Below are 26394 nucleotides of genomic sequence, written 5' to 3'. Positions count from 1 at the left end.
TTCGTTTTGTAATGATTTCTGCTGGTGGTGTGCCTCCGGATTTTTTCTACGCAAAAATGTGCCTTGGCTCAAAAAAGGTAGAAAAACACTGATCTCAGTTACATTTCAACCAGAGTGGGTGGCACTGGGAGCAGGTGAGTAAAGGACACAACGACAGTGACTAGGATGGCGGAAGTGGGGATCGAACCTGGAACCCTCAAGTTACTGGCACGGCCGCTCTACCAACCAAGCTATACCGCCCCTAAAGCTATATATTTTACAAACCCCGTTTCCATATGAGTTGGGAAATTGTGTTACATGCAAATATAAACGGAATACAATGATTTGCAAATCATTTTCAACACATATTCAATTGAATGCACTACAAAGACAACATATTTGATGTTCAAACTCATACACTTAAAACTTTTTTTTTGCAAATAATAATTAACTTAGAATTTCATGGCTGCAACACGTGCCAAAGTAGTTGGGAAAGGGCATGTTCACCACTGTGTTACATGGCCTTTCCTTTTAACAACACTCAGTAACTGTTTGGGAACTGAGGAGACACATTTTTTAAGCTTCTCAGGTGGAATTCTTTCCCATTCTTGCTTGATGTACAGCTTAAGTTGTTCAACAGTCCGGGGGTCTCCGTTGTGGTATTTTAGGCTTCATAATGCGCCACACATTTTCAATGGGAGACAGGTCTAGACTACAGGCAGGCCAGTCTAGTACCCGCACTCTTTTACTATGAAGCCACGTTGATGTAACATGTGGCTTGGCATTGTCTTGCTGAAATAAGCAGGGGCGTCCATGGTAACGTTGCTTGGATGGCAACATATGTTGCTCCAAAACCTGTATGTACCTTTCAGCATTAATGGCGCCTTCACAGATGTGTAAGTTACCCATGTCTTGGGCACTAATACACCCCCATACCATCACAAATGCTGGTTTTTCAACTTTGCGCCTATAACAATCCGGATGGTTCTTTTCCTCTTTGGTCCAAGGACACGACGTCCACAGTTTCCAAAAACAATTTGAAATGTGGACTCGTCAGACCACAGAACACTTTTCCACTTTGTATCAGTCCATCTTAGATGAGCTCAGGCCCAGCGAAGCAAACGGCGTTTCTGGGTGTTGTTGATAAACGGTTTTCGCCTTGCATAGGAGAGTTTTTGTCAGGGTTGTCCCTGACAGTTTGGTCAAACTTTAGTTTTCCTCTGCGTTTGTCTTGGTTTCCTGTTCTTAGTTTCCTGTCAGTGCTTTTATTTTGTCTTCATTTCCTGATTGTCTCTCTGAGTGCTTTGTCCCCTCAGCTGTGGCTGATTGGCACGTGGCCACACCTGGTGCCAGTCAGCCAGCTGCCTATTTAAACCTGTCCTGCCCTCCAGTCACTGCTTGATTATTGTAGTGTCTACTGGTCAATGTCACTACTACCTGTCACAATACTTCGTTGTAGCTCTGTCTACTTTTGTTCACTCCGCTCTAGTCCTAGTTCCTTCGTGTCACAGTAAGTGTTTTTGTTTGTAGACAGTTAGCCTTTGTGCTATTTTAGTTCATAGCCAAGTTTGTTCTCCGCCTTGTGCGCGCCTTTTGTTTGTACCCTTTTGTTTGTTTTTTTGCCATAGTATTTTAATTAAATCATGTTTTCTCGCATAATGCCTGCCATCATCTCTGCACCTTGGGGTTCGTCACCAACAAACTCCGACAGTTTTAACTTGCACTTACAGATGTAGCGACCAACTGTAGTTACTGACAGTGGTTTTCTGAAGTCTTCCTGAGCCCATGATATGGTGATATCCTTTACACACTGATGTCGCTTGTTGATGCAGTACAGCCTGAGGTATCGAAGGCCATGGGTCACTGCTTACGTGCAGTGATTTCTCCAGATTCTCTGAACCCTTTGATGATATTACGGAGTGTAGATGGTGAAATCCCTCAATTCCTTGCAATAGCTGGTTGAGAAAGGTTTTTCTTAAACTGTTCAACAATTTGCTCACGCATTTGTTGACAAAGTGGTGACCCTCACCCCATCCTTGTTTGTGAATGGCTGACCATTTCATGGAATCTACTTTTATACCCAATCATGGCACCCACCTGTTCCCAATTTGCCTGTTCACCTGTGGGATGTTCCAAATTAGTGTTTGATGAGCATTCCTCAACTTTATCAGTAGTTATTGCCACCTTTCCCAACTTCTTTGTCACGTGTTGCTGGCATCAAATTCTAAAGTTAATGATTTGCAAAAAAAAATTTGTTATCAGTTTGAACATCAAATATGTTGTCTTTGTAGCATATTCTATTGAATATGTGTTGAAAAGGATTTGTAAATCATTGTATTCCGTTTATATTTACATCTAACACAATTTCCCAACTCATATGGAAACGGGGTTTGCACAATAATATTTGGAGCCTTGGTGGGTTCAATGGCATGAGCAACTTATGAAATCAAATGCTGATGGGTCATCACTAGTCACATGTAAATGTTTCTGGAAGGGACAATAAATAGATAAGACTATTTAGGGACGCACTTTCATGTGGCCAGGCAGCCTCGTGCTCCAGAAGGAGCTAACAAGACGCTATATACCAAGAGTGCTAGTAGGCTGACCTTGCTGGGACACCAGCAAGAATGTCGATATATGAAGGGTAAAAGCAACATAGTTACCGTTGTCAAGAAGCGTCATCCCGATGGTGCCTCCTGTGTTGACGACCAAGACGCGCGCTTCGGCGGCGCTCGGTGAGCTGGCCTGCTCGGAGGAATCGAGCGAGCCGCAGCTCGACAACTGTCTCCGTCGGCACGGATGCACCTGGGAATTGCGGGGAAGAACCACTTCATTAGACTCCAGCTGGTCCAGTTTGTGATGGGACAAAGCCCGGGCCAGGGACGTCAAGGTGTTCGGGGATGTATCCGCCATGACGACAACTGAGTCCGCCCGGTGCTGCTCCCCTGTAGGCTTCCTCAGGCGTGCTCTTTCAACGTCACGGGGACCCTCGACAACGTCAGCTGTCTACACCAAAAACAATATTTCATTTTCAAAATAAAACAATTGCGGTAATGACATGTACGCGTAACGCTAAGGTCAATGACCTGCTTCCTCTTGGTCCATGCGTGTTGCTTGAGGACATTCTCGTAGGTGGCCAGAGATCGATCCAAATGCTGCTCGTGTCGACACCAGTATCAGTAGCAGGCCGATTCTAGAGCGATGATAATTGATGTCAGTTTTAGTCTGTGCTTATTTTCACAATCATCCGTTTTGTTGTTTATATTATTAGAGCTGTCAAATTGAATGACAAAACACACGTGATTATTCACAAAAAATAGTGCATTAATCATGGGTCAACGCAGATTAACCACCCAATATATTCTGAGCATGTATATGCTCCTTTTACTTTAACTGTGAATCGTAGCTGAAAATGCATACAAAACTTTGTATCAGGGGTGTCGTACACGGGTACACTGAGGGCCACATCGCAGTTATGGCAGCCCTAAGAGGGCTGCTTGTAACTGTATATCATTTATGAATATAAATGTATAAGAATTCACCTCATGATATAAGCTTAATTGCTGTGCATTTGAATATATTTGTAGTACATACACTGTAAAAAAATAAATAAATCGATTTTTCAGTTAAAAAAAAACAACTGGCAGCTAAGTCGCGACAACTTCACCGTAAAATGTACTATGGTTTTTACAGCATATTGCTGTAAATTGAAAAACTGTACTATAGTTGTTTTTTTTACTGTAAAATCCTGGCAACTGAAGTGCCAGTTTTTTTAACTTAAAATCTATTGTCATTTCTACAGTGTACAATTTGGATGAATACCTTGCTTTGATATAACTCAAGCAGATATTTATTTTGTTTTAATTTCAAAAAGTTTGAAATTAATGATAGTATTATATTTGTTGCATTATTAGACACTAAAGTTTAAAATATACTCATTAGCATGCAATACATGTATTTCGGTCTGTCACAATGAAAATATTACATTTCGTGAATGACAAAATGCTTTATTGACTCATATTATTTCAGGGCTTTCACAGGCCGTGTAAAATGATGTGAGTTTGACATGTGCTTTAGCTGAAACTGAAGCAAATAAATGACGCTTATTAAAGTAAAATATTTTGTTAAGAAAGGATAATAAAATTGCATTTGTGTCAAAATATTGTTTTTTAAAGCTAATTTAAATTGTGCAAGCAAGTAATTTGCTGTGATTAATAAATCAAATGTTTGATTTTTTCAGAAACATACTCATTTGACTGGTCTCATTGTTATTTACATATATTGTTTAAAAACTCAGTAAGTATATAAATAACGTATATAAGTGTAGATAAGGACCTCAGGAGCCAAAAGATACAATAGTATTTTTTTGTGATTGTTTACATATGAATTATAGACTGGATTTAGCCCGAATAATTGTATGTAATAAAAAAGGAAAAGGGTAATGCCTATATGATTTTGTTGGTATTATACATCAACACATGCAGGGAAATCTCAATAAAAAGAATACAATGCAATTCAGACAGAAGAAAAAGGATCAAAACATGTTTAGTTATTTTATTTTGACAATGTTTGCAATTTTATGACATACTGAATTTGGGGGGGTTATTACGTTTTAATCGTATATATTAAAAATCACGTTCTTGAAATATTGATAAAATACTGACATTTAAAACAAATCTGAAATTGTTATAATGGAGACACATAAATTGATGTTTAATTATCTCATTGTGGTATTTATATATTTTTCACCAAAAGGATTGTGTAATTTTGTTTTCCTTTAAATGCTTCTGTCTTTTAGTATGTTCTATGATCTTGAAAATGAGCCACTAAAAAGTATCAGTATCGGCAATTCTGACACTGTGTTTGACTTGGTTTTGCATCGACACCAACATTTACAGTATCGCCTTCCCCTACATTCTGGCGGATTACTTCCCATGACGTCACTAATGTGGGCGCGTCCTCTCCATACGTGACAGGGACTCACACGAACGAGGTATAGTTTTACGAGTTCACATAAAGGATGTAGTACATTAGTACACTAATAGTACAGTAGTTAGTGCAGTGGTCGTGTACTAGTCAATCACGTAATATTTACACATAAACAGATTAGTGCACGTAAACACCAGAAGATGAGAAGGTATACCTTCTCATCTTCTGGGATTTATTGCTCTTATAAGAGCAATAAATCCCAGCATCACAACACGTACTAATTGCTTTCATAAAAACTATAATTACCAGATACTATATCCGTACTTAAGCACTGAACCAAGAACCAAAAAGATAGTCAGAAAAATATTCCATTCCACGTTAAAAGTAAGCAAAATACAGCCGTGTGTGGCAACAATCTGCATTAAATGTACAATTAAAAATCCAATGTAAATACATCCTATGATACTGATTTTTCACAATACAATGTAAATAAATGTGTGGCAAATGTTACTAAAACATACGTTTCAAGATTGATGCAAAACAAAAACACAGCATTCCCAACGGTTTCAAATTCAAATGCATTCTACTTTACTCAGGCTTTGATATGGTTGTCAACATTAAAGCTCATGCATGTGGTCAATTTAGTTGATGTCAGACATAGTTTATTATTAGATTTAACAATGGCTGAGCCCGACCTGGACATAATCTGGACTGGACTTGGTTTTAAGAACCCTTTAAACAATCTAATTTCAATGACAACCTGGTCTGGTGAAGATGTCCTTTATAAAAAAAAAAACTTTTCTTGAACAGAAAATAAACTTAAAATGAAATTTTAAAAAAAGTTACATAGAAATGTGTAATTAATGAAAATTAGTCAAATAAATTGTTAAAGGTTAGCACTATTAGTGGACCAGCAGCACACACCATCCTGTGTGCTTCACAGACCCCTTGCACACTGCATTGATAACTATTGTAGCAACCAGAATATTAATAATAGAAGGAAACTGATTGATTGATTGATCAGTAGATTGCACAGTACTGTACATATTCCGTACAATTGACCACTAAATAGTAACACCCGAATAAGTTTTTCAACTTGTTTAAGTCGGGGCACGTTAATCAATTCATGGTAGACAACCCTTTTGTGTGAATGAATGAGTGAGAATGAGCGTAGATAGGGGTTTGATTGATTGATTGAGACTTTTATTAGTAGATTGCACAGTGAAGTATTCCGTACAATTGACCACTAAATGGTAACACCCGAATAAGTTTTTCAACTTGTTTAAGTCGATTGGGTTGCTGGGTCCACTTAAATTGATTCATGATACAGATATATACTATCAGATATATACTATCATCATAATACAGTAATCACACAAGATAATCACATTGAATTATTTACAATCCGGGGTGTGGAGGGGTGGGGGTGGGTTAAGGTTTGGTTGTTATCATCAGACATCAACAATTGAGAACAGAGAAATGGATATTGGAACAGTGTAGTTCTGACTTGGTAGGATATGCACAGCAAGTAGTGGACATAGAGAGAGAGAGATCAGAAGGCATAAGAAAAAGTATCTACATTTGATTGTTTACATTTGATTATTAACAATCCGGGGAGGGTGTTGGTTTAGGGTTGTAGCTGCCTGGAGGTGAACTTTTATTGCGGTTTTGAAGGAGGATAGAGATGCCCTTTCTTTAATACCTGTTGGGAGCGCATTCCACATTGATGTGGCATAGAAAGAGAATGAGTTAAGACCTTTGTTAGTTCGGAATCTGGTTTTAACGGGAGGGTTTTTGGGTTGGTGCACTAACTGTAGGTGTATATTGTGTTTTTTATGTTGATTAAATAAAATCAGACGGCTTTCTATGTTTTATTAGCATCTTTATCAAAACAAATGTGATGTGTTGATAAATATATATACATATATACATTCTTTGCGTCAAAATAAACCACACAATTATGCATCATTATTATTAGTAGCAGTAGTATTTTTGTTATTTTATTATTGCATTTAATCACAATAACTTGGTGCTAATGTGGCTGAAGTTGTTGCTAATCTGTTTTAAATTAGTCGAGGCTGACCACAGAAATGTTTGCAGTTCATGTTAATGCGTATTTCAACCACAAGATGGCGCTACTACGCTTTACTGATGTGACAACATTGCGATTAAACGAATGTAACGTTTAAGATGTTTTTAAGATAACGGTATAATACCAAATTTTAACAAAAATACATTTGAATATATTTGTTTCCTCTTTAACTGCCAGAGGCCTCTTGTACGTCCGCATTACTGTTCGGCTTTATCGTTGTTACATCTTTGATGTACCGATAAAGTAGTTGAGGGGAGTTGCATCGTTTCCGTAGTCGTCATTGAACGCACCAGCAGCATTCAATGAAGTGGAGGGCAGGAAGTGGTTGTGAAGGCAGCTCCACACCTTTCCGGTGTAACACCTCCTCGACCAGCTCGGCTTAAAGGAGAAAATCTACTATTGGGGATCAAAAGTGAGAGCCGAACGCAGGTAAACAAGCTTGTGTTTTACTCAAGAGTTCCATTTGAAGTCAGGCGAGGCGAGTATTTTTCATGTTCAGCGCCTGCTCTGTAACAGGATACGGTTGCTTTTTTTCCCGATAACTGCTAGCTAGCGCGCTAGGCTACAAGCTAGTTAGCTTGCTAGCCGTCATTAACGGACATGGGCTAATTTGGCTCGTCTGACACTCCTCTTTAATCTCCTTACAGGGGGCGAGAGTTTTCATGGTTGCCTACATGTGTTGCTGAGTCACAGAGGACTTCTCCTGCCGCGAAGGTGGGAAAAAAAGCTTTTGGTTGGCCGCAGAAAGGCGGATTTTCCTCACCCAATAGTGCCGAAAGAGCCGGGGCGCAGCAGGTAAAGAGGACTGTTGTCGTGTTAGATAACCTGCCTGCATTTTAACACACCAAACTCCCTTTTAGGCACTTTTGGAGTTAAGAATGCCCACACATCCGCAACAGTTTGTAGAGTAGCAAGGCATGGTGTGAACAGGCCGCACGGTGCTACTTGTATAGTCCGTCCATGCAGCAGCAGCATCCTGACCTATAGCAACATGAGAGTGCTGTTCTAACCTTCTCACTAGCAGTCATGCTTTCACAGATAAGCCTATAATTAACCTCAAGGAATACCAAGAATACTGTTTTTTTTTTTATCATTACCAGCAAGGTATTTTAATGCACAATAGTTGAACATGGGGAAGATGCTGTCTAAGATATTCGGGAACAAGGAGATGAGAATACTGATGCTGGGACTGGACGCCGCCGGGAAGACGACAATCCTGTACAAACTGAAACTGGGACAGTCGGTCACCACCATCCCCACGGTGGGCTTCAACGTGGAGACGGTCACGTATAAAAACGTCAAGTTCAACGTGTGGGATGTCGGCGGGCAGGATAAGATCCGCCCCCTGTGGCGACACTACTACACTGGGACGCAGGGGCTGATTTTCGTGGTGGATTGCGCCGACCGGGATCGCATCGACGAGGCGCGGCAGGAACTCCACCGCATCATCAATGACCGGGAGATGAGGGATGCCATCATCTTGATATTCGCCAATAAGCAAGACCTTCCCGACGCCATGAAGCCGCACGAAATCCAGGAGAAGCTGGGATTGACCCGCATCCGAGACAGGAATTGGTATGTTCAACCCTCCTGTGCCACAACAGGTGACGGACTTTACGAAGGCCTCACATGGCTAACCTCCAACTACAAATCTTAATGATGGAGTGCTGACTGTTTTAGGTCAAAACTATATTACAAAATAACCGCTCCGGTGAGTGGTTACGTACAAATTGATTACCCTTGTTTATTTTTAATACCGCATTTACCTAATAGTTAATTCATCTGCAGATTGGGTTGCTGGTTGAAAATAAAAGCTTGTCCTGCGTAGCAGACTTTATCTCAACATTTTAGGGCTTGCTTCTTGAATATTCAATTAATCAGTTCTAAAGTTCACCACCTTTGCCTGTTCTTTTGTTCCTGTTTTATATCATTTTTCTAATAATGCTGAGTTTATCAGCATTCTTGGGCAGGGGCTCTTTAATGGACTATGACACAGTACTATGATGACTAGTATTTGCTAGAAGGGTGTTTCTTCATTGCTGCAAATGGGAATGTCCTGAATTGTTACATGTCTTAAAGAAAAGATTGCATCAGCCCTCACTCAATCCCCTTATTATGGGCTGTATATTAAACTGTCATGTCTTGATACCTAAATGTGCTGATTATTCAACAAAATGCCTCTGAAACATGCTTGTTGGGACGCATTTTGAATTCAGAGTGGGTCAAATCATCTCTCCAAAGGAATGTCCTTCACCTGTCTCGATTATCGGGATATCATACAATGATGGCCGCCTATATCTGTAGCATGATGTGCAGCAAAGCTCCATCAGGGACCCCACCTTTCACGCAGTCAAGTCTTTGCTGCAGCTCTTATTTGGTTCCGGGTGGGATCCATGTACAGACCTTGTCATTGTCTTATTAAAAAAGTGATTTGAAAGCTGCTTTTTGTCTCTTTGTAATTCCAGACTTGGACTTAGTAAGGTGGGTTGGGCCACGGTGTTTCAAACTAACTTTACATCCCTCACCAAGTACCTTTTATCCAGACAACTCACCAACATTTAACACATTGCCAACCCTTGATAACATGGGTGTCAAACTTATTTTCATAGAGGGCCACATCACAGTTATGGTTGCCCTGTTGTGGGCTGGCAGTAACAAAGACTATATGAATAATAATGTATAATTGCTTCATTATGTCACTATTGCCTATGTGTTATAGCAGGGACTGGTTTAATGTATGCATTATTTTCACAGACCGGCTTTCCATGTGTGGCAGATAAAAACAGCAACAAAAACAATGAGCATGAAAAATCAACTCACTACAATGCTGAAGTAGTGGGAGTCCTGGGTGTGTTATTTAGCGAATAGATGGCCCCCAACACGTTGATGGCATACACTATATACCAGTGTGTCTGAACCATAGGGCTGTGAGCGCCCCTTAGAACGTAATGTGTTTTTCAGCTGTGGTCTGTATAGGCAGCAGCGGTACTCAGTTGTAATACACTTTTCCACCACTTGTGGCAGTAATGACAATATAAATAAATGATAAATGGGTTATACTTGTATAGCGCTTTTCTACCTTCAAGGTACTCAAAGCGCTTTGACACTATTTCCACATTTACCCATTCACACACTGATGGCGGGAGCTGCCATGCAAGGCGCTAACCAGCAGCCATCAGAGGCAAAGGGTGAAGTGTCTTGCCCAAGGACACAATGGACGTGACAAGAAAGGTAGAAGGTGGGAATTGAACCCCAGTAACCAGCAACACTCCGATTGCTGGCACAGCCACTCTACCAACTTCGCCACACCGTCCCACAAACAAAAGTCTGCCGCTAATGTCAGAGAAATTACTTTAAGTGCCAAAATTGTGACTAATGTGGTGAACCTGTATTTTCATTTGCACTTTTAATTTTATTGACAGTCAAGTTAAGAAACATTAATTTTGTTTATTTTATTTTCGCACAACATAATACATATTGTATGTAGATGTATTGTTTATTTGGTTAGCACTTATTTTTCATATCAGCCTGACCTGAGCCCTAAGGTTAAATTGATAATATAATCTTTATTATTAGCACATGTTTTTATATCATTTAACAAGGTAGTAAACTGTGAGTAGGTTAAATATAATTATTGAATGTGATCAAAATCAAGAGTAAGATTACTAATCCAGTGTTAATATTGGAGTGGTCTCCGGGCCCCTCTGTAGTCGAAAAGTTGGGTCCCGAGGTCAAAAAGATTAAGAACCCGTGCTTTACAATCTGGCACATAAAAATTTAATATGTACATTAATGTGCATTGTCCCATGGAAAATAACAAAGGAGTTGTAATATACATCTATTAACAAGCTTATTGTTGTGTTTAGTGGGACAAGCAAATGTCGGAGAAAATGCGGTAGTTTATAAATTAATGTTTCTGTGTGGCCCGGTAGCAAATGCAGCACGGACCAGTGGTTGGGGGCCACTTTTATAGAACCCATTTTAATGTGCAAATTGAGGGTATATACAGGTTTTGGAGCAACATGTGTTGCCATCCAAGCAATGTTATCATGGACGCCCCTGCTTATTTGAGCAAGACAATGCCAAGCCACATTCTGCACGTGTTCCAACAGTGTGGCTTTGTAGTAAAAGAGTGCGGGTACCAGACTGGCCTGCCTGTAGTCCAGACCTGTCTCACATTGAAAATGTGTGGCCCATTATGAAGCCTAAAATACCACAACTGTTGAACAACTTAAGCTGTACATCAAGCAAGAATGGGAAATAATTCCACCGGAAAAGCTTCAAAAATTGGTCTCTTTAGTTCCCAAACGTTTACTGAGTGTTGTTAAAAGGAAAGGCCATGTAACACGGTGGTAAAAAATACCCCTATGCTAACTTGTTTGCAATATGTTGCTGCCATTAAATTCTAAGTTAATGATTTATTGCAACAAAAAAAAAGTTTCCCAGTTCGAACATTAAATATCATATCTTTGCAGTCTATTCAATTGAATATAAGTTGAAAAGGATTTGCAAATCATTGTATTCTATTTTTATTTACGATTTATACAACGTGCCAACTTCACTGGTTTTGTATATGTTGAGGCCTACTGTTGTGTATAAATACTCCATCCTCACACTATGAATACTTGTTTTCCTGACAAGCAGTAGAAAGAAATGAGCGAGCTTTGGGGGGGGTTTCATTTCCCTCGCCTCTGCTGACCTCATTAAATTCTTCTCCACTGCTGCTGGTGCTGAATCATCACTTCCTCCTCATGATTATTACGCCCACCATGATGCATCATAGTTACACATCAGCAAGCAGAGCCAAGAGCTCACGTGGAACAAAGAGATGATCTGCTTTAGTAACTGTTTCCTCATGTCAAATGATGAAATGACTGGTTTGACTAGTATTTGTGGCTTCACAGTCCATTTAGAACAGGGATGTCAAACTCGTTTTCATTGAGGGCCACATCACAGTTATGCTGCCATCAGAGGGCCACTTGTAACCGCAAATAATATGTGAATTTGCCTCCGGATTTCATTATTATATAAATTGTTTTAAGTAGACTGTCGATTTTACAGTAAAAACTTTACCTATACATTTTACTGTAAAATATAGTGTTTTAAATTTTTTTTAAACATTTTACAGTAAATGGAAAAACAGTACCACTGTTTTTTTTGGGGGGGGGGGGGGGGGGGGGTTTACAGAAAAAGCTGGCAGCTTAGTTGACAGAATTTTTGTGTTGAATTTACATTGGTTTTTACAACATTATATTGTTAATGGAAAAATATTACAAGTTCTTGTTTTATTCTGGCAACTTTTTCTTACCGTAAAAACAAATGTACGGTCTTTCCATTTACAGTAATACACCGTTAAAAACAACAACCGTAGATTTTACCGTCTAAATCTGGCAGCTCTGTCAACAGAATTTTAACGCGAAAAACAGTAGTATTTTTTTTTTCAATTTACAGTAATATGCTGTAAAGAACAACGTAAAATGTATTGTCATTTTTATTATTTGATGGGTAGTTTGCTGTAAAGTTAAGTATTTTTATTTAGACAAAAACATGTTTGGAAAGTATGATAATATACTGTAATATATGTTGCAATATTGGATACTAAAACAGTGCAATACATTTTCATAACATGGTCACTACTTTGTCTTGTTATATTCTTATTTTTACCGTTATATTTTTATTCTTATTGCTGCTTTTTATTTTTACTCTTGTTATATTTTCTATTTTATTTACATTTATAACCCCATTATTTACTTTTTTAAATTCGATCTCAATTCTGTACACTGCTGCTGGAATTTAAATTTTCCTGAGGGAACTCTCCTGAAGGAATCAATAAAGTACTATCTATCTATCTACTAATAACGTTTAAAAGGTATGCAATTTCAAGCAGTATATATATTTTTTCTGTCAAAATGAAAAAAATTCATTACATTTAGTGAGAAAAATATTAAGTACTTTATTGACACATATCATTTCAAGGTGTTTGCGGGCCAGATAAAATGATGTCACGGGCCGGATCAGGCCCTCGGGCATTGAGTTTGACACGTGTGATATAGAAGAATGTTGTGATAACAATATAAACGCCACAGTAAATTTGCATTCTTCTCCTGTTGGTCGACATCACGCCTCCTTCTCTAACCAAGTCTACTCTGTTACGATTGGTCAGGGTGGAGAGTTGGTGAAGTGGCAATAAAGCAGCAGTGGTAGGCAGGCCTTTAGGTCCCTGGACAACCGAAAATCTCCCCTTGCTGCCTTACTTCAGGTTAAATACATCATTCTGACATCTAACAAAAGCACTTCCCAGACAAAGGTTAAGTCTCTGTGCTTTTTGTTTTATTGAGTACGACCACGAAAAAACCTCCATGGGGCCAAAGAAAGTTGCGAATCCCAGCACTTTGATAAAGAAGGTAAGGAACACTATTGCATTGAAGGAAGAACTCGTAGCAAAGTACGAAGGTGTTGTCCGTGTGACCCTCACACACCCTCCTCCTCCTCCTTGCTCACCACTGTCTTCCCCAACAAGTCTTGAATAAAGTTCATCATTTAATTTTATGTATTTCACATAGTTTTCTGCATGTACACTTATTCTGTATAAAATGTGTTTTGTGTTCATATTTCTGGGTGTCTGCAACGGATTAACAAACTCCAGACTCCAACCCCAAGTGGTAGGGGAAATTCCATCCATCCATTTTCTACCGCTTTGTCCCTTTCGGAGTCGCGGGGGGTGCTGGTGCCTATCTCAGCTGCATTTCGGGCGGAAGGCGGGGTACACCCTGGACAAGTCGCCCCCTCGTCACAGGGCCAACACAGATAGACAGACAACATTCCCACTCACATTCACACACTAGGGCCAATTTAGTGTTGACAATCAACCTATCCCCAGGTGCATGTCTTTGGAATTTCCACAAGGTAAATAACATGCATTCAAGTGAATGTTTTTTTTAATGTTTGCTTACGACATTCCGACAGTTGTGTCACAATATTGGGGTCATTTTTTAAATTAATTGAAATTATGCAAGCAAGTCATTTACAGCGATTAATCAGGATTAATCTCATCTCAAAAGTGTGATTAATCTGATTTTAAAAAAATCATCTGACACTAAATTAAAGTCTCTGACTTTTAAAAATGTTAAGTTTATAAGCCCTCCACACAGCTTTCACACCCACTTCTAAACACTTCCTGTGCTCTTAAAGCATGAAAATTTAAACGGGTCCTCAATTTTTTCATGGAGTCGATTGTACTTTAAAATATGCGATTGAGATTGTAGTAAGTGAATCGCAAAATATTGAGTGAAAACTGCATTCTTATGAAAACATGTATCCGGTTTTCAATCAATCAATCAAAACTTTATTTCAACAGCATCTTTCATACACATGCAGGCAAGTTGCAATACAAAGTGTTTTACACCAATATATCTTCTCATAATTGAGAAGATATAGTACTCATTAAATACAGTAATACAAAAAGGAAAACTAAAAATAAATAAAAGTAACAGTATCAATAATAATAATAATGATAAATAGGAATATCAATAATAGTTGTTTAATGTTTTAATCCAAAAAAATCATTCATTAAAAAGAAAAGAAAACGATTCAAATTAAAACTTTTTTTTAATCGGTTGTTTAAAATTATGAATCCATTTGGAATCGGAATAAATACAAACTGAGATTTGGATGTGAATGTATTTTTTTAACACTCCTAGTTAAAAGTGTATTAAAAAATGTTGATTATTATGTTCTCTACTTTTTTTTTTTTTTAGCTCAAATCTCTAAATCACTCCTAAACCTGCTCAGTGGCGTTGTGGTTAGAGTGTCCGCCCTGAGATCAGTGGGTCGTGAGTTCAAACCCCGGCCGAGTCATACCAAAGACTATAAAAATGGGACCCTTTACCTCCCTGCTTGGCACTCAGCATCAAGGGTTGGAATTGGGGGTTAAATCATCAAAAGTATTCCCGAGCGTGGCCACCGCTGCTGCTCACTGCTCCCCTCACCTACCAGGGGGTGGAACAAGGGAATGGGTCAAAATGCAGAGGGTACTTTCACCACACCTAGTGTGTGACTATCAGTGGTACTTTAACTTTAAATTAAAAAAAACAAACAAATGTGTTTTTAAAACCCATTTGAATGCCAATTTCAACTAATTATGTCATTATGTTTTTTCATTTTAGAACATTTTGCATGACAATAGTTATCAACCATAAAGTGAGTACTTTACTGCGCTAACATGATCTCACAATGTATCGTTGATCTATAAAATGAAAAAAAACTTATGGGGAAAGATGAATTCCAATACAATAAATACATACAATAAATATTCATACAGTTCATCCATCCATCCATTTTCTACCGCTTGTCACTTTCGGGGTCGCGGGGTGTGCAGTTCAATAAATGGAATTTTTGGCCAAGTTATGGCCCAAAATTGAGCTAAAATCTATCGAAAGGACAAAAAAAGCCCCAAAGTACATCCCAAGGGATGAATGGGAAAAGAGGTCAAGAAATCAGAAACAGCATATTCTGCATATATACTGTGTGTGACAAATGAAGTAATGTATTGGCTGTGTGTGAAGTTTGCATGTTCTCCTTTTTTCTTCACAGTCCAAAACGATGCACGTTAGCTTAATTGTCGACTAAAAGTGAATATGAATGTTTTTTTGTTTGTTTGTGTCCCGTGATTGGCTATACAGCACCCTTGACTGGTACACCTTCAATCTTGGTGGTACTGGCAAGTATTCAAATTACCAGCGCACCTGTGACCCTGAACAGGCTGAGTGGTAGAAAGTAAACAAGGATAATGTCTGCAGTAGCAAAAGAGTAAACGTATACTTTGCTGCTAGAGAAGTATTTTCAAGGTCACTATTTTTAAGCGACACAAACTACTTTGATGACCATCGTTGTTTTTTGTTTGGACTATTTTGGGCCTCTCCTACTTTGAGGGTATATGTTTACATGTTAACTTCCTCGTTAAAACAAGAGTGTTCCTATTATTTCTGAATAGTTTCGCTTATGTCGTCAAAACAATCCCTGCTCATGTAAACTTGCAAAAAAGGACAAAAACACAGAAATGTGCATGTGAGATCAGCACTGGTAATGTCAGAGCTCACCTGCCAACCATCATACACTATGTGGGGATTAACTATTTTTCAGTATGTCCAGTATGTAACACAACTGACTTAACTTGTACACTTGAATCTAAATAGTAGGGTTGTGAATCTTTTGGAAGCTAACAATTCAATCCGATTCCAATTCCTGCGGTGACAAAACGATTCGGAATCGATTTCGCATCGACACGATTCTCGCAATGTATTGGATGGATGGATGGATGGATGACTTTATTTATCCCACAATGGACAAGTGGTAGAAAATGAATGGATGGGGAAATGATGTGGTTGCAGTGCAGTTTATAAATAAGGTAAAAAGAAACATAAAAACACAGAGGCAAACATCAAAGAACACAAAGGACAAAAACAACATTAAAATAGTGCAGAGCTGATGTAACCATGCAGCTGCCACTTCGGCGACACCATTTTTTTGGTATAAGAATTATAATGAAACGTGTTCAAAATAGAAAAGCTCCTTCTGGTTGCTTGGAGATGGCCTAAAACATATTTTTTTTAAATAGATTCAGACAAAAGGAAAAAACAGTTTTTTTTGTTCTTTTTAATAGATTTTTGAAAATTATGAATTGATTGAGAATCGGAATGTATAAGAATCGCGATTTTTTTTTTTGTGTACCCCTCCTAAATAAGGATCATTTTTTTCAAGTCAGATTATTCACCCTTGAATTTTGATTAAAAGACGTGCACCTGGGGATAGGTTCATTGGCAACACTAAATTGGCCCTAGTGTGTGAATGTGAGTGTGAATGTTGTCGGTCTATATCTGTTGGCCCTGTGATGAGGTGGCGACTTGTCCAGGGTGTACCCCGCCTTCCGCCCGAATGCAGCTGAGATGGGCTGCAGCACCCCCCGCGATCCCGAAAGGGATAAGTGGTAGAAAATGGATGGATGGATATTTGAATGAATACAGTAGTACCTAAACTTACGAGCATAATTGGTTCTGTGACGGAACTCTTAACCCAAAACACCTGTATCCCAAATCAACGTTTCCCATTGAAATTGAAATCGATCTAATTGGTGCTTGGCCGAGCCAATTTAAATATGCCTTTTAAAATATAAAAATCTAACCTTTAGAGACCTACTGAAACCCACTACTACCGACCACGCAGTCTGATAGTTTATATATCAATGATGAAATCTTAACATTGCAACACATGCCAATACGGCCGGGTTAACTTATAAAGTGCAATTTTAAATTTCCCGCTAAACTTCCGGTTGAAAACGTCTTTGGATGATGACGTATGCGCGGGACGTAGCCAGTGAAACAGAAGTATCGGTACCCCATTGAATACAATACAAAATAGCTCTGTTTTCATCTCAAAATTCCACAGTATTCTGGACATCTGTGTTGGTGAATCTTTTGCAATTTGTTTAATGAACAATGAAGACTGCAAAGAAGAAAGTTGTAGGTGGGATCGGTGTATTAGCGGCGGACTACAGCAACACAACCAGGAAGACTTTGACTCGGATAGCAGACGCGCTAGCCGACGCTAGCCACCGACCGCACGGATGATCGTGGTGAAGTCCTTTGTCCTTCCGTCGATCGCTGGAACGCAGGTGAGCACGGGTGTTGATGAGCAGATGAGGGCTGGCTGGCGTAGGTGGAGCGCTAATGTTTTTTATCATATCTCTGTGAGGTCCCGTTATACTAAGTTAGCTTCAATGGCGTCGTTAGCAACAGCATTTTTAAGCTTCGCCAAGCTGGAAAGCATTAACCGTGTATTTACATGTCCATGGTTTAATAGTATTGTTGATCTTCTGTCTATCCTTCCAGTCAGGGATTTATTTATTTTGTTTCTATATGCAGTTAAGCACGATGCTATCACGTTAGCTCCGTAGCTAAGTTAGCTTCAATGGCGCCGTTAGCAACAGCATTTTTAAGCTTCGCAAAGCTGGAAAGCATTAACCGTGTATTTACTTGTCCATGGTTGATCTTCTGTCTATCTTTCCAGTCAGGGATTTATTTATTTTGTTTCTATATGCAGTTAAAGGCCTACTGAAATGAAATGTTTTTATTTAAACGGGGATAGCAGATCCATTCTATGTGTCATACTTGATCATTTCGCGATATTGCCATATTTTTGCTGAAAGGATTTAGTATAGAACAACGATGATAAAGTTCGCAACTTTTGGTCTCTGATAAAAAAAAGCCTTGCCCCTACCGGAAGTAGCGTGACGTAGTCAGTTGATAGCCTCCTCGTATTTTCCTATTGTTTTCAATGCAGCTAGAGCGATTCGGACCGAGAAAGCAACGATTACCCCATTAATTTGAGCGAGGATGAAAGATTTGTGGATGAGGACGTTAGAGTGACGGACTAGAATGCAGTGCAAGACATATCTTTTTTCGCTCTGACCGTAACTTAGGTACAAGCTGGCTCACTGGATTCCACACTTTCTCCTTTTTCTATTGTGGATCACAGATTTGTATTTTAAACCACCTCGGATACTATATCCTCTTGAAAATGAGAGTCGAGAACGCGAAATGGACATTCACAGTGACTTGTATCTCCACGACAATACATCGACGAAACACTTCAGCTAGGGAGCTAACGTGATAGCATCGGGCTCAAATGCAGATAGAAACAAAATACATAAACCCCAGACTGGAAGGATAGACAGAAAATCAACAATACTATTAAACCATGAACATGTAAATACACGGTTAATGCTTTCCAGCTTGGCGAAGCTTAAAAATGCTGTTGCTAGCGAAGCCATTGAAGCTAACTTAGTATAACGGGACCTCACAGAGCTATGATAAAAACATTAGCGCTCCACCTACGCCAGCCAGCCCTCATCTGCTCATCAACATCCGTGCTCACCTGCGTTCCAGCGATCGACGGAAGGACGAAGGACTTCACCACGATCATCCGTGCGGTCGGTGGCTAGCGTCGGCTAGCGCGTCTGCTATCCAAGTCAAAGTCTTCCTGGTTGTGTTGCTGTAGTCCGCCGCCAATACACCGATCCCACCTACAACTTTCTTCTTTGCAGTCTTCATTGTTCATTAAACAAATTGCAAAAGATTCACCAACACAGATGTCCAGAATACTGTGGAATTATGAGATGAAAACAGAGCTATTTTGTATTGGATTCAATGGGGTACCGATACTTCTGTTTCACTGGTTACGTCACGCGCATACGTCATCATCCAAAGGCGTTTTCAACCGGAAGTTTAGCGGGAAATTTAAAATTGCACTTTATAAGTTAACCCGGCTGTATTGGCATGTGTTGCAATGTTAAGATTTCATCATTGATATATAAACTATCAGACTGCGTGGTCGGTAGTAGTGGGTTTCAGTAGGCCTTTAAGCACGATGCTATCACGTTAGCTCCGTAGCTAAAGTGTTTCGTCGATGTATTGTCGTGGAGATAAAAACTGTGAATGTCCATTTCGCGTTCTCGACTCTCATTTTCAAGAGGATATAGTATCCGAGGTGGTTTAAAATACAAATCCTTGATCCACAATAGAAAAAGGAGAGAGTGTGGAATCCAATGAACCAGCTTGTACCTAAGTTACGGTCAGAGCGAAAAAAGATATGTCTTGCACTGCATTCTCCTCTCTGAGCTGCCACCTTACCGTGGTAGAGGAGTTTGCGTGTCCCAATGATCCTAGGAGCTATGTTGTCCGGGGGCTTTATGCCCCCTGGTAGGGTCTCCCAAGACAAACTGGTCCTAGGTGAGGGATCAGACAAAGAGCAGCTCGAAGACCTCAATGAAAAATAAAAACAAAGGACCCAGATTTCCCTCGCCCGGACGCGGGTCACCGGGGCCCCCCTCTGGAGCCAGGCCCGGAGGTGGGGCACGATGGCGAGCGCCTGGTGGCCGGGCCTGTCCCCATGGGGCCCGGCCAGGCACAGCCCGAAGAGGCAACGTGGGTCCCCCCTCCAATGGGCTCACCCCCCATAGCAGGGGTCATAGAGGTTGGGTGCGATGTGAGCTGGGCGGCAGCCGAGGGCAGGGCACTTGGCGGTCCGACCCTCGGCTACAGAAGCTAGCTCTTGGGACATGGAACGTCACCTCGCTGGGGGGGAAGGAGCCTGAGCTAGTGCACGAGGTGGAGAAGTTCCGGCTAAACATAGTCAGACTCACTTTGACGCACAGCAAGGGCTCTGGAACCAGTTCTCTCGAGAGGGGCTGGACTCTCTTCCACTATGGCGTTGCCGGCAGTGAGAGGCGACGGGCTGGGGTGGCAATTCTTGTTGCCCCCCGGCTCAGAGCCTGCATGTTGGAGTTCAACCCGGTGGACGAGAGGGTAGCTTCCCTCCTCCTTCGGGTGGGGGAACGGGTCCTGACTGTAGTTTGTGCTTACGCACCAAACCGCAGCTCAGAGTACCCACCCTTTTTGGATTCACTCGAAGGAGTACTTGAGAATGCTCCCCCGGGTGATTCCCTCGTTCTACTGGGGGACTTCAACGCTCATGTTGGCAGCGACAGTGAAACCTGGAGAGGCGTGATTGGGAAGAATGGCTGCCCGGATCTGAACCCGAGCGGTGTTTTGTTATTGGACTTTTGTGCCCATCACAGATTGTCCATAACGAACACCATGTTCAAACATAAGGGTGTCCATATGTGCACTTGGCACCAGGACACCCTAGGCCGCAGTTCCATGATCGACTTTGTAGTTGTGTCGTCGGATTTGCGGCCTCATGCTTTGGACACTCGGGTGAAGAGAGGGGCGGAGCTTTCCACCGATCACCACCTGGTGGTGAGTTGGCTGCAATGGTGGGGGAGGATGCCGGACAGACCTGGCAGGCCCAAACGCATTGTGAGGGTTTACTGGGAACGTCTGGCAGAGTCTCCTGTCAGAGAGTTTCAATTCCCAACTCCGGAAGAACTTTGAACATGTCACGAGGGAGGTGCTGGACATTGAGTCCGAATGGACCATGTTCCGCGCCTCTATTGTAGAGGCGGCTGATTGGAGCTGTGGCCGCAAGGTAGGTGGTGCCTGTCGTGGCGGTAATCCTAGAACCCGTTGGTGGACACCGGCGGTGAGGGATGCCGTCAAGCTGAAGAAGGAGTCCTATCGGGTTCTTTTGGCTCATAGGACTCCTGAGGCAGCGGACAGGTACCGACAGGCCAAGCGGTGTGCGGCTTCAGCGGTTGCGGAGGCAAAAACTCGGACATGGGAGGAGTTTGGGGAAGCCATGGAAAACGACTTCCGGACGGCTTCGAAGCGATTCTGGACCACCATCCGCCGCCTCAGGAAGGGGAAGCAGTGCACTATCAACACCGTGTATGGTGAGGATGGTGTTCTGCTGACCTCGACTGCGGATGTTGTGGATCGGTGGAGGGAATACTTTAAAGACCTCCTCAATCCCACCAACATGTCTTCCTATGAGGAAGCAGTGCCTGGGGAATCTGTGGTGGGCTCTCCTATTTCTGGGGCTGAGGTTGCTGAGGTAGTTAAAAAGCTCCTCGGTGGCAAGGCCCCGGGGGTAGAAGAGATCCGCCCGGAGTTCCTTAAGGCTCTGGATGCTGTGGGGCTGTCTTGGTTGACAAGACTCTGCAGCATCGCGTGGACATCGGGGGCGGTACCTCTGGATTGGCAGACCGGGGTGGTGATTCCTCTCTTTAAGAAGGGGAACCGGAGGGTGTGTTCTAACTATCGTGGGATCACACTCCTCAGCCTTCATGGTAAGGTCTATTCAGGTGTGCTGGAGAGGAGGCTACGCCGGATAGTCGAACCTCGGATTCAGGAGGAACAGTGTGGTTTTAGTCCTGGTCGTGGAACTGTGTACCAGCTCTATACTCTCGGTAGGGTCCTTGAGGGTGCATGGGAGTTTGCCCAACCAGTCTACATGTGTTTTGTGGACTTGGAGAAGGCATTCGACCGTGTCCCTCGGGAAGTCCTGTGGGGAGTGCTCAGAGAGTATGGGGTATCGGACTGTCTGATTGTGGCGGTCCGCTCCCTGTATGATCAGTGCCAGAGTTTGGTCCGCATTGCCGGCAGTAAGTCGGACACGTTTCCAGTGAGGGTTGGACTCCGCCAAGGCTGCCCTTTGTCACCGATTCTGTTCATAACTTTTATGGACAGAATTTCTAGGCGCAGTCAAGGCGTTGAGGGGATCTGATTTGGTGGCTGCAGGATTAGGTCTCTGCTTTTTGCAGATGATGTGGTCCTGGTGGCTTCATCTGGCCAGGATCTTCAGCTCTCACTGGATCGGTTCGCAGCTGAGTGTGAAGCGACTGGGATGAGAATCAGCACCTCCAAGTCCGAGTCCATGGTTCTCGCCCGGAAAAGGGTGGAGTGCCATCTCCGGGTTGCGGAAGAGACCCTTCCCCAAGTGGAGGAGTTCAAGTACCTCGGAGTCTTGTTCACAAGTGAGGGAAGAGTGGATCGTGAGATCGACAGGCGGATCGGTGCGGCGTCTTCAGTAATGCGGACGCTGTATCGATCCGTTGTGGTGAAGAAGGAGCTGAGCCGGAAGGCAAAGCTCTCAATTTACCGGTCGATCTACGTTCCCATCCTCACCTATGGTCATGAGCTTTTGGTTATGACCGAAAGGAAAAGATCACGGGTACAAGCGGCCGAAATGAGTTTCCTCCGCCGTGTGGCGGGGCTCTCCCTTAGAGATAGGGTGAGAAGCTCTGCCATCCGGGGGAGCTCAAAGTAAAGCCGCTGCTCCTCCACATCGAGAGGAGCCAGATGAGGTGGTTCGGGCATCTGGTCAGGATGCCACCCGAACGCCTCCCTAGGGAGGTGTTTAGGGCACGTCCGACCGGTAGGACGCCACAGGAAAACCCAGGACACGTTGGGAAGACTTTGTCTCCCGGCTGGCCTGGGAACGCCTCGGGATCCCCCGGGAAGAGCTGGACGAAGTGGCTGGGGAGAGGGAAGTCTGGGTTTCCCTGCTTAGGCTGCTGCCAGACCTCGGATAAGCGGAAGAAGATGGATTGATGGATGGACAGCATTATAGTCCTTCACTCTAACGTTCCTCATCCACGAATCTTTCATCCTCGCTCAAATTAATGGGGTAATCGTCGCTTTCTCGGTCCGAATCGCTCTCGCTGCTGGTGTAAACAATAGGAAAATATGAGCAGTCCTTCCTCCGGTGTCGTCACGCTACTTCCGGTAGGGGCAAGGCTTTTTTTTTATCAGAGACCAAAAGTTGCGAACTTTATCGTCGTTGTTCTATACTAAATCCTTTCAGCAAAAATATGGCAATATCGCGAAAGGATCAAGTATGACACATAGAATGGATCTGCTATCCCCGTTTAAATAAAAAATGTCATTTCAGTAGGCCTTTAGATCATGAATATTGTATACAACAATTCAATAAAATGTACTACTAACAACCACAGTTATTACATTACTGAAGTAATGTATTAATAATATACAGCATTTACCTTGGAGAGTGGACTTCTACATTATCTCCTTCCGGCTGCTTTGCCGTCAAACACACCATCAGCAGCTTTTCCATAAACCCATTGATAAATGTCTGCTGTTTAGATATTATTTCAACATTTTTGACTGGCGTTAGACTCATTTTGCTTCAGTACGATGCAAACGAGCAGTGATACGCTCAAACTGTTTCACCCAGTGATGATTTATTTCTTTAATTCAATGAATATCATCCATTTCTTCTCAGCTCTGTCCTTCACACTCACTTTTGTCCTTCCCATTAAAAAACTAAGTTATGTCCATCTCTAGTTAGAAACTAATGCTAGCGAGTAAGAGCAGATGTTTCGGTCGTATCTTACAAGTTTACTGTGACATTTGCTATGCCAATTAATGGCGGAGATGCTTGTAACTTAAAGCATAACAATTAGCCAACAGACAGCTCTTATCTCAAAACACTCTTAAATTGAACTACACTCAATGTTCCTTATAACGTAGACTGACCATACGTCCTCTTTTCCCCGGACATGTCCTCTTTTGCGGGGCTGTCCGGGCGGGGTTTCTTAAATGCCTCAAAAGTCCGGCATTTTGAGTTAGGGTTGCATGTATTTTCAATGTACGTCCAGGGTTAAGAACAAAACAAATTGTGAAGGTGTGCGCACGCAGCAACATTCGTGATGGAGGGTCAGAGACAGAGAGAGCGAGGGAGTGGATTGATTGACATACTTAACAACCGTCCTGATTTTCCCGGGAGACTCCCGAATTTCAGTGCCCCTCCCGAAAACCTACCGGGGCAACCATTCTCCTGGTTTCCACTCAGACAACAATATTGAGGGCGTGCCTTAAAGGCACTGCATTTGCGTTATATCTACGGCTCTTCACACACACATAAGTGAATGCATACTTGATCAACAGCCATACAGGTCACACTGAGGGTGACCATATAAACAACTTTAACACTGTTACAAATATGCGCCACACTGTGAACCCACACCAAACAAGAATGACAAACACATTTTGGGAGAACATCCGCACCGTAACACAACATAAACACAACAGAACAAATACCCAGAACCCCTTGCAGCACTAACTCTTCCGGGACGCTACAATGTACACTTTTTACACTTTTATACTGAAATAAATACACCTACAACTTATTAAATAAAAACATAGAAAAAACTACCAGCAGCGGTAAAGTTCAGATCCATGAAGAAAAGAAGAAAGTGAATGAATGTTTATAACTGAATACATTTACATATGTATACAAATTTGTCTTCTTTTTTTATTATTTCTTTTAATGAATTAAGTAACGTTTATGACAACCTTTTTCCAAAACACAATATAGAATGTCAGATATAACAGGACAATGCATACGTTCATCATTTGTTTTCACAACGCTTACATAAAAGTGGCACCCCAAAAATGTACCCCTTTTTGAAAATTCCTAGCGCCAACACTGCTGTCAACAGAGGAGAAAAAATGCTTTATTTAAATAAATATATTATTTATAAAGCAAGTTCGAGTATCATTGACAAATTTTCACCTAGTCCCGGCCTTGGCGTGCTGCCCGCCTTGGCACGCATACAGTATGTGTGTCCTCTTTTTGAGATTTCAGAATATGGTCAGCCTATTATAATGCGGTCCAATATAAAGCGATATTCTACATAACGCGATCGTGCCGAGGACCCCCAATTTTCGCCCGTTTACATTGCGGTGTGGTGGCAATAGACTGGGGTGTAGGACTAGCTAACGAGATAAATCTGTTGTGTGTATCAGTAGCTTGTAGACCCTTTAGGGATGCTACAAACTGTAGCCCATGCAGCTAGTTAATTTCACTAGTTTTTATTATTTTTTTGTCCTAAAATCTACAGTTGTTATCTTAGCTCTAGTTTGCAGTCTACAATAAACAGGTAGAGCAGATAGCTCAATTTTAACTGCAGTGCCTCACCATCAACACAATAATTTTCAGCTTCTGCCCTCTGGCCAGAGTTTTTTTAAGACAACATAATATAGATGCCATTTTGTCCCAGCTGCCATAATAGAACTAAACAAGTTGTATTAATATTTTGCACATATTTGAGTGAATGTTGTCTGTCTTTCTGTGTTGGCCCTGCGAGGAGGTGGCGACTTGTCCAGGGTGTACGCCGCCTTCTGCCAGGTGCAGCTGGGATAGGCTCCAGCACCCCGCAACCTCGAGAGGAACGAGTGTTAGAAAATGGATGGATGGATGTTTTTGTGTATTTTATTCTTCCATATGTTGTACTTTATTCTGGCCTGTCCCAAATCTATCTGAAGGTGATATTATATTCTATAATTTTTTGAGGGGAACATTGTTTACATTAACAATTTATAATGGTATCAAATGTTTGTATTGCTTGTAGTGTGGTATGTCTTTTATTGCATGTTTAAGATTTGACTTTTGAAGCTACTGTCGTCCCTCGCCACATCGTGCTTCAACACATCAAAAGGTTTTTTCTTTTGTTTTTTTAGCATATTCTACATTATTTTTGCCCTAAATTGATCATTTTCAAGCCTAATGCTACATGAACTAAAAATATCAATACTACAGTAGTATTGGCCACTAGATGACACCAATCCAATAAGAGCGCACTGTTCAGTATCGTGGCGACTGATTGGCTAAACCTCAGGGAGCATTACTAGAGTTTAGAGTTTGAGTTTATTTCGAACATGCAAGCATACAACATGATACATCACAATTTCCAGTTTCTCTTTTCAACATGTTCGAAAAGGAGTAGGAAGAAGCAGAGCTTATTTAATCCTACCCCTTTTCTTTACATAACAGTTGCTGAAACTTTTTTATTCACTTCCTGTTCTCAATTTATTCACAATAAACTCCATAGGTAATCACAATAAAAATAAATAAATAAATAATAGTAAGAATTTAATAATAATAATTGGTGAAGAAAGTCATATTTCATATGATGA

At 41.4% G+C, this 26394-nt stretch overlaps 2 protein-coding genes across 6 annotated transcripts in view; one reads left to right on the top strand and one right to left on the bottom strand.

The window, feature by feature from the left end:
- Positions 1–3155, bottom strand: part of aspg (asparaginase homolog (S. cerevisiae)) — a 38313-nt gene extending 35158 nt beyond the window's left edge. Inside the window, exons 1-2 of one of the 3 annotated variants that reach the window (XM_062042132.1) lie at positions 3066–3155; positions 2643–2985 (exon numbers count right to left, since the gene is read on the bottom strand). In XM_062042132.1, the coding sequence (XP_061898116.1) occupies positions 2643–2892 (250 nt within the window). In that variant the 5' untranslated portion in view covers positions 2893–2985; positions 3066–3155. Of the gene's footprint in view, positions 1–2642 lie in introns of all 3 variants that reach the window. The other 2 variants (XM_062042135.1, XM_062042133.1) reach the window with 2 other exon arrangements.
- A 4103-nt stretch (positions 3156–7258) lies between these two features.
- On the top strand, positions 7259–9445 carry arf6b (ADP-ribosylation factor 6b). Of its 3 annotated transcripts, XM_062042137.1 has the most exons (3): positions 7273–7429; positions 7648–7795; positions 7861–9445. In XM_062042137.1, exon 3 carries the CDS (start codon positions 8130–8132, stop codon positions 8655–8657), a length of 528 nt encoding a protein of 175 aa, XP_061898121.1. In that variant the 5' UTR covers positions 7273–7429; positions 7648–7795; positions 7861–8129; the 3' UTR covers positions 8658–9445. The 3 variants fall into 3 exon arrangements, with proteins under 3 accessions (XP_061898122.1, XP_061898121.1, XP_061898120.1); XM_062042138.1 differs by having other exon boundaries at positions 7259–7412; positions 7648–9445; XM_062042136.1 differs by having other exon boundaries at positions 7648–9445.
- Positions 9446–26394: the final 16949 nt, after the last annotated feature.

Source organism: Entelurus aequoreus, linkage group LG03, assembly GCF_033978785.1.
Source record: "Entelurus aequoreus isolate RoL-2023_Sb linkage group LG03, RoL_Eaeq_v1.1, whole genome shotgun sequence".
NCBI lineage: Eukaryota > Metazoa > Chordata > Actinopteri > Syngnathiformes > Syngnathidae > Entelurus > Entelurus aequoreus.
Note: the sequence above shows the minus strand (reverse complement) of the source record. Positions and strands in the feature narration are given on the sequence as shown.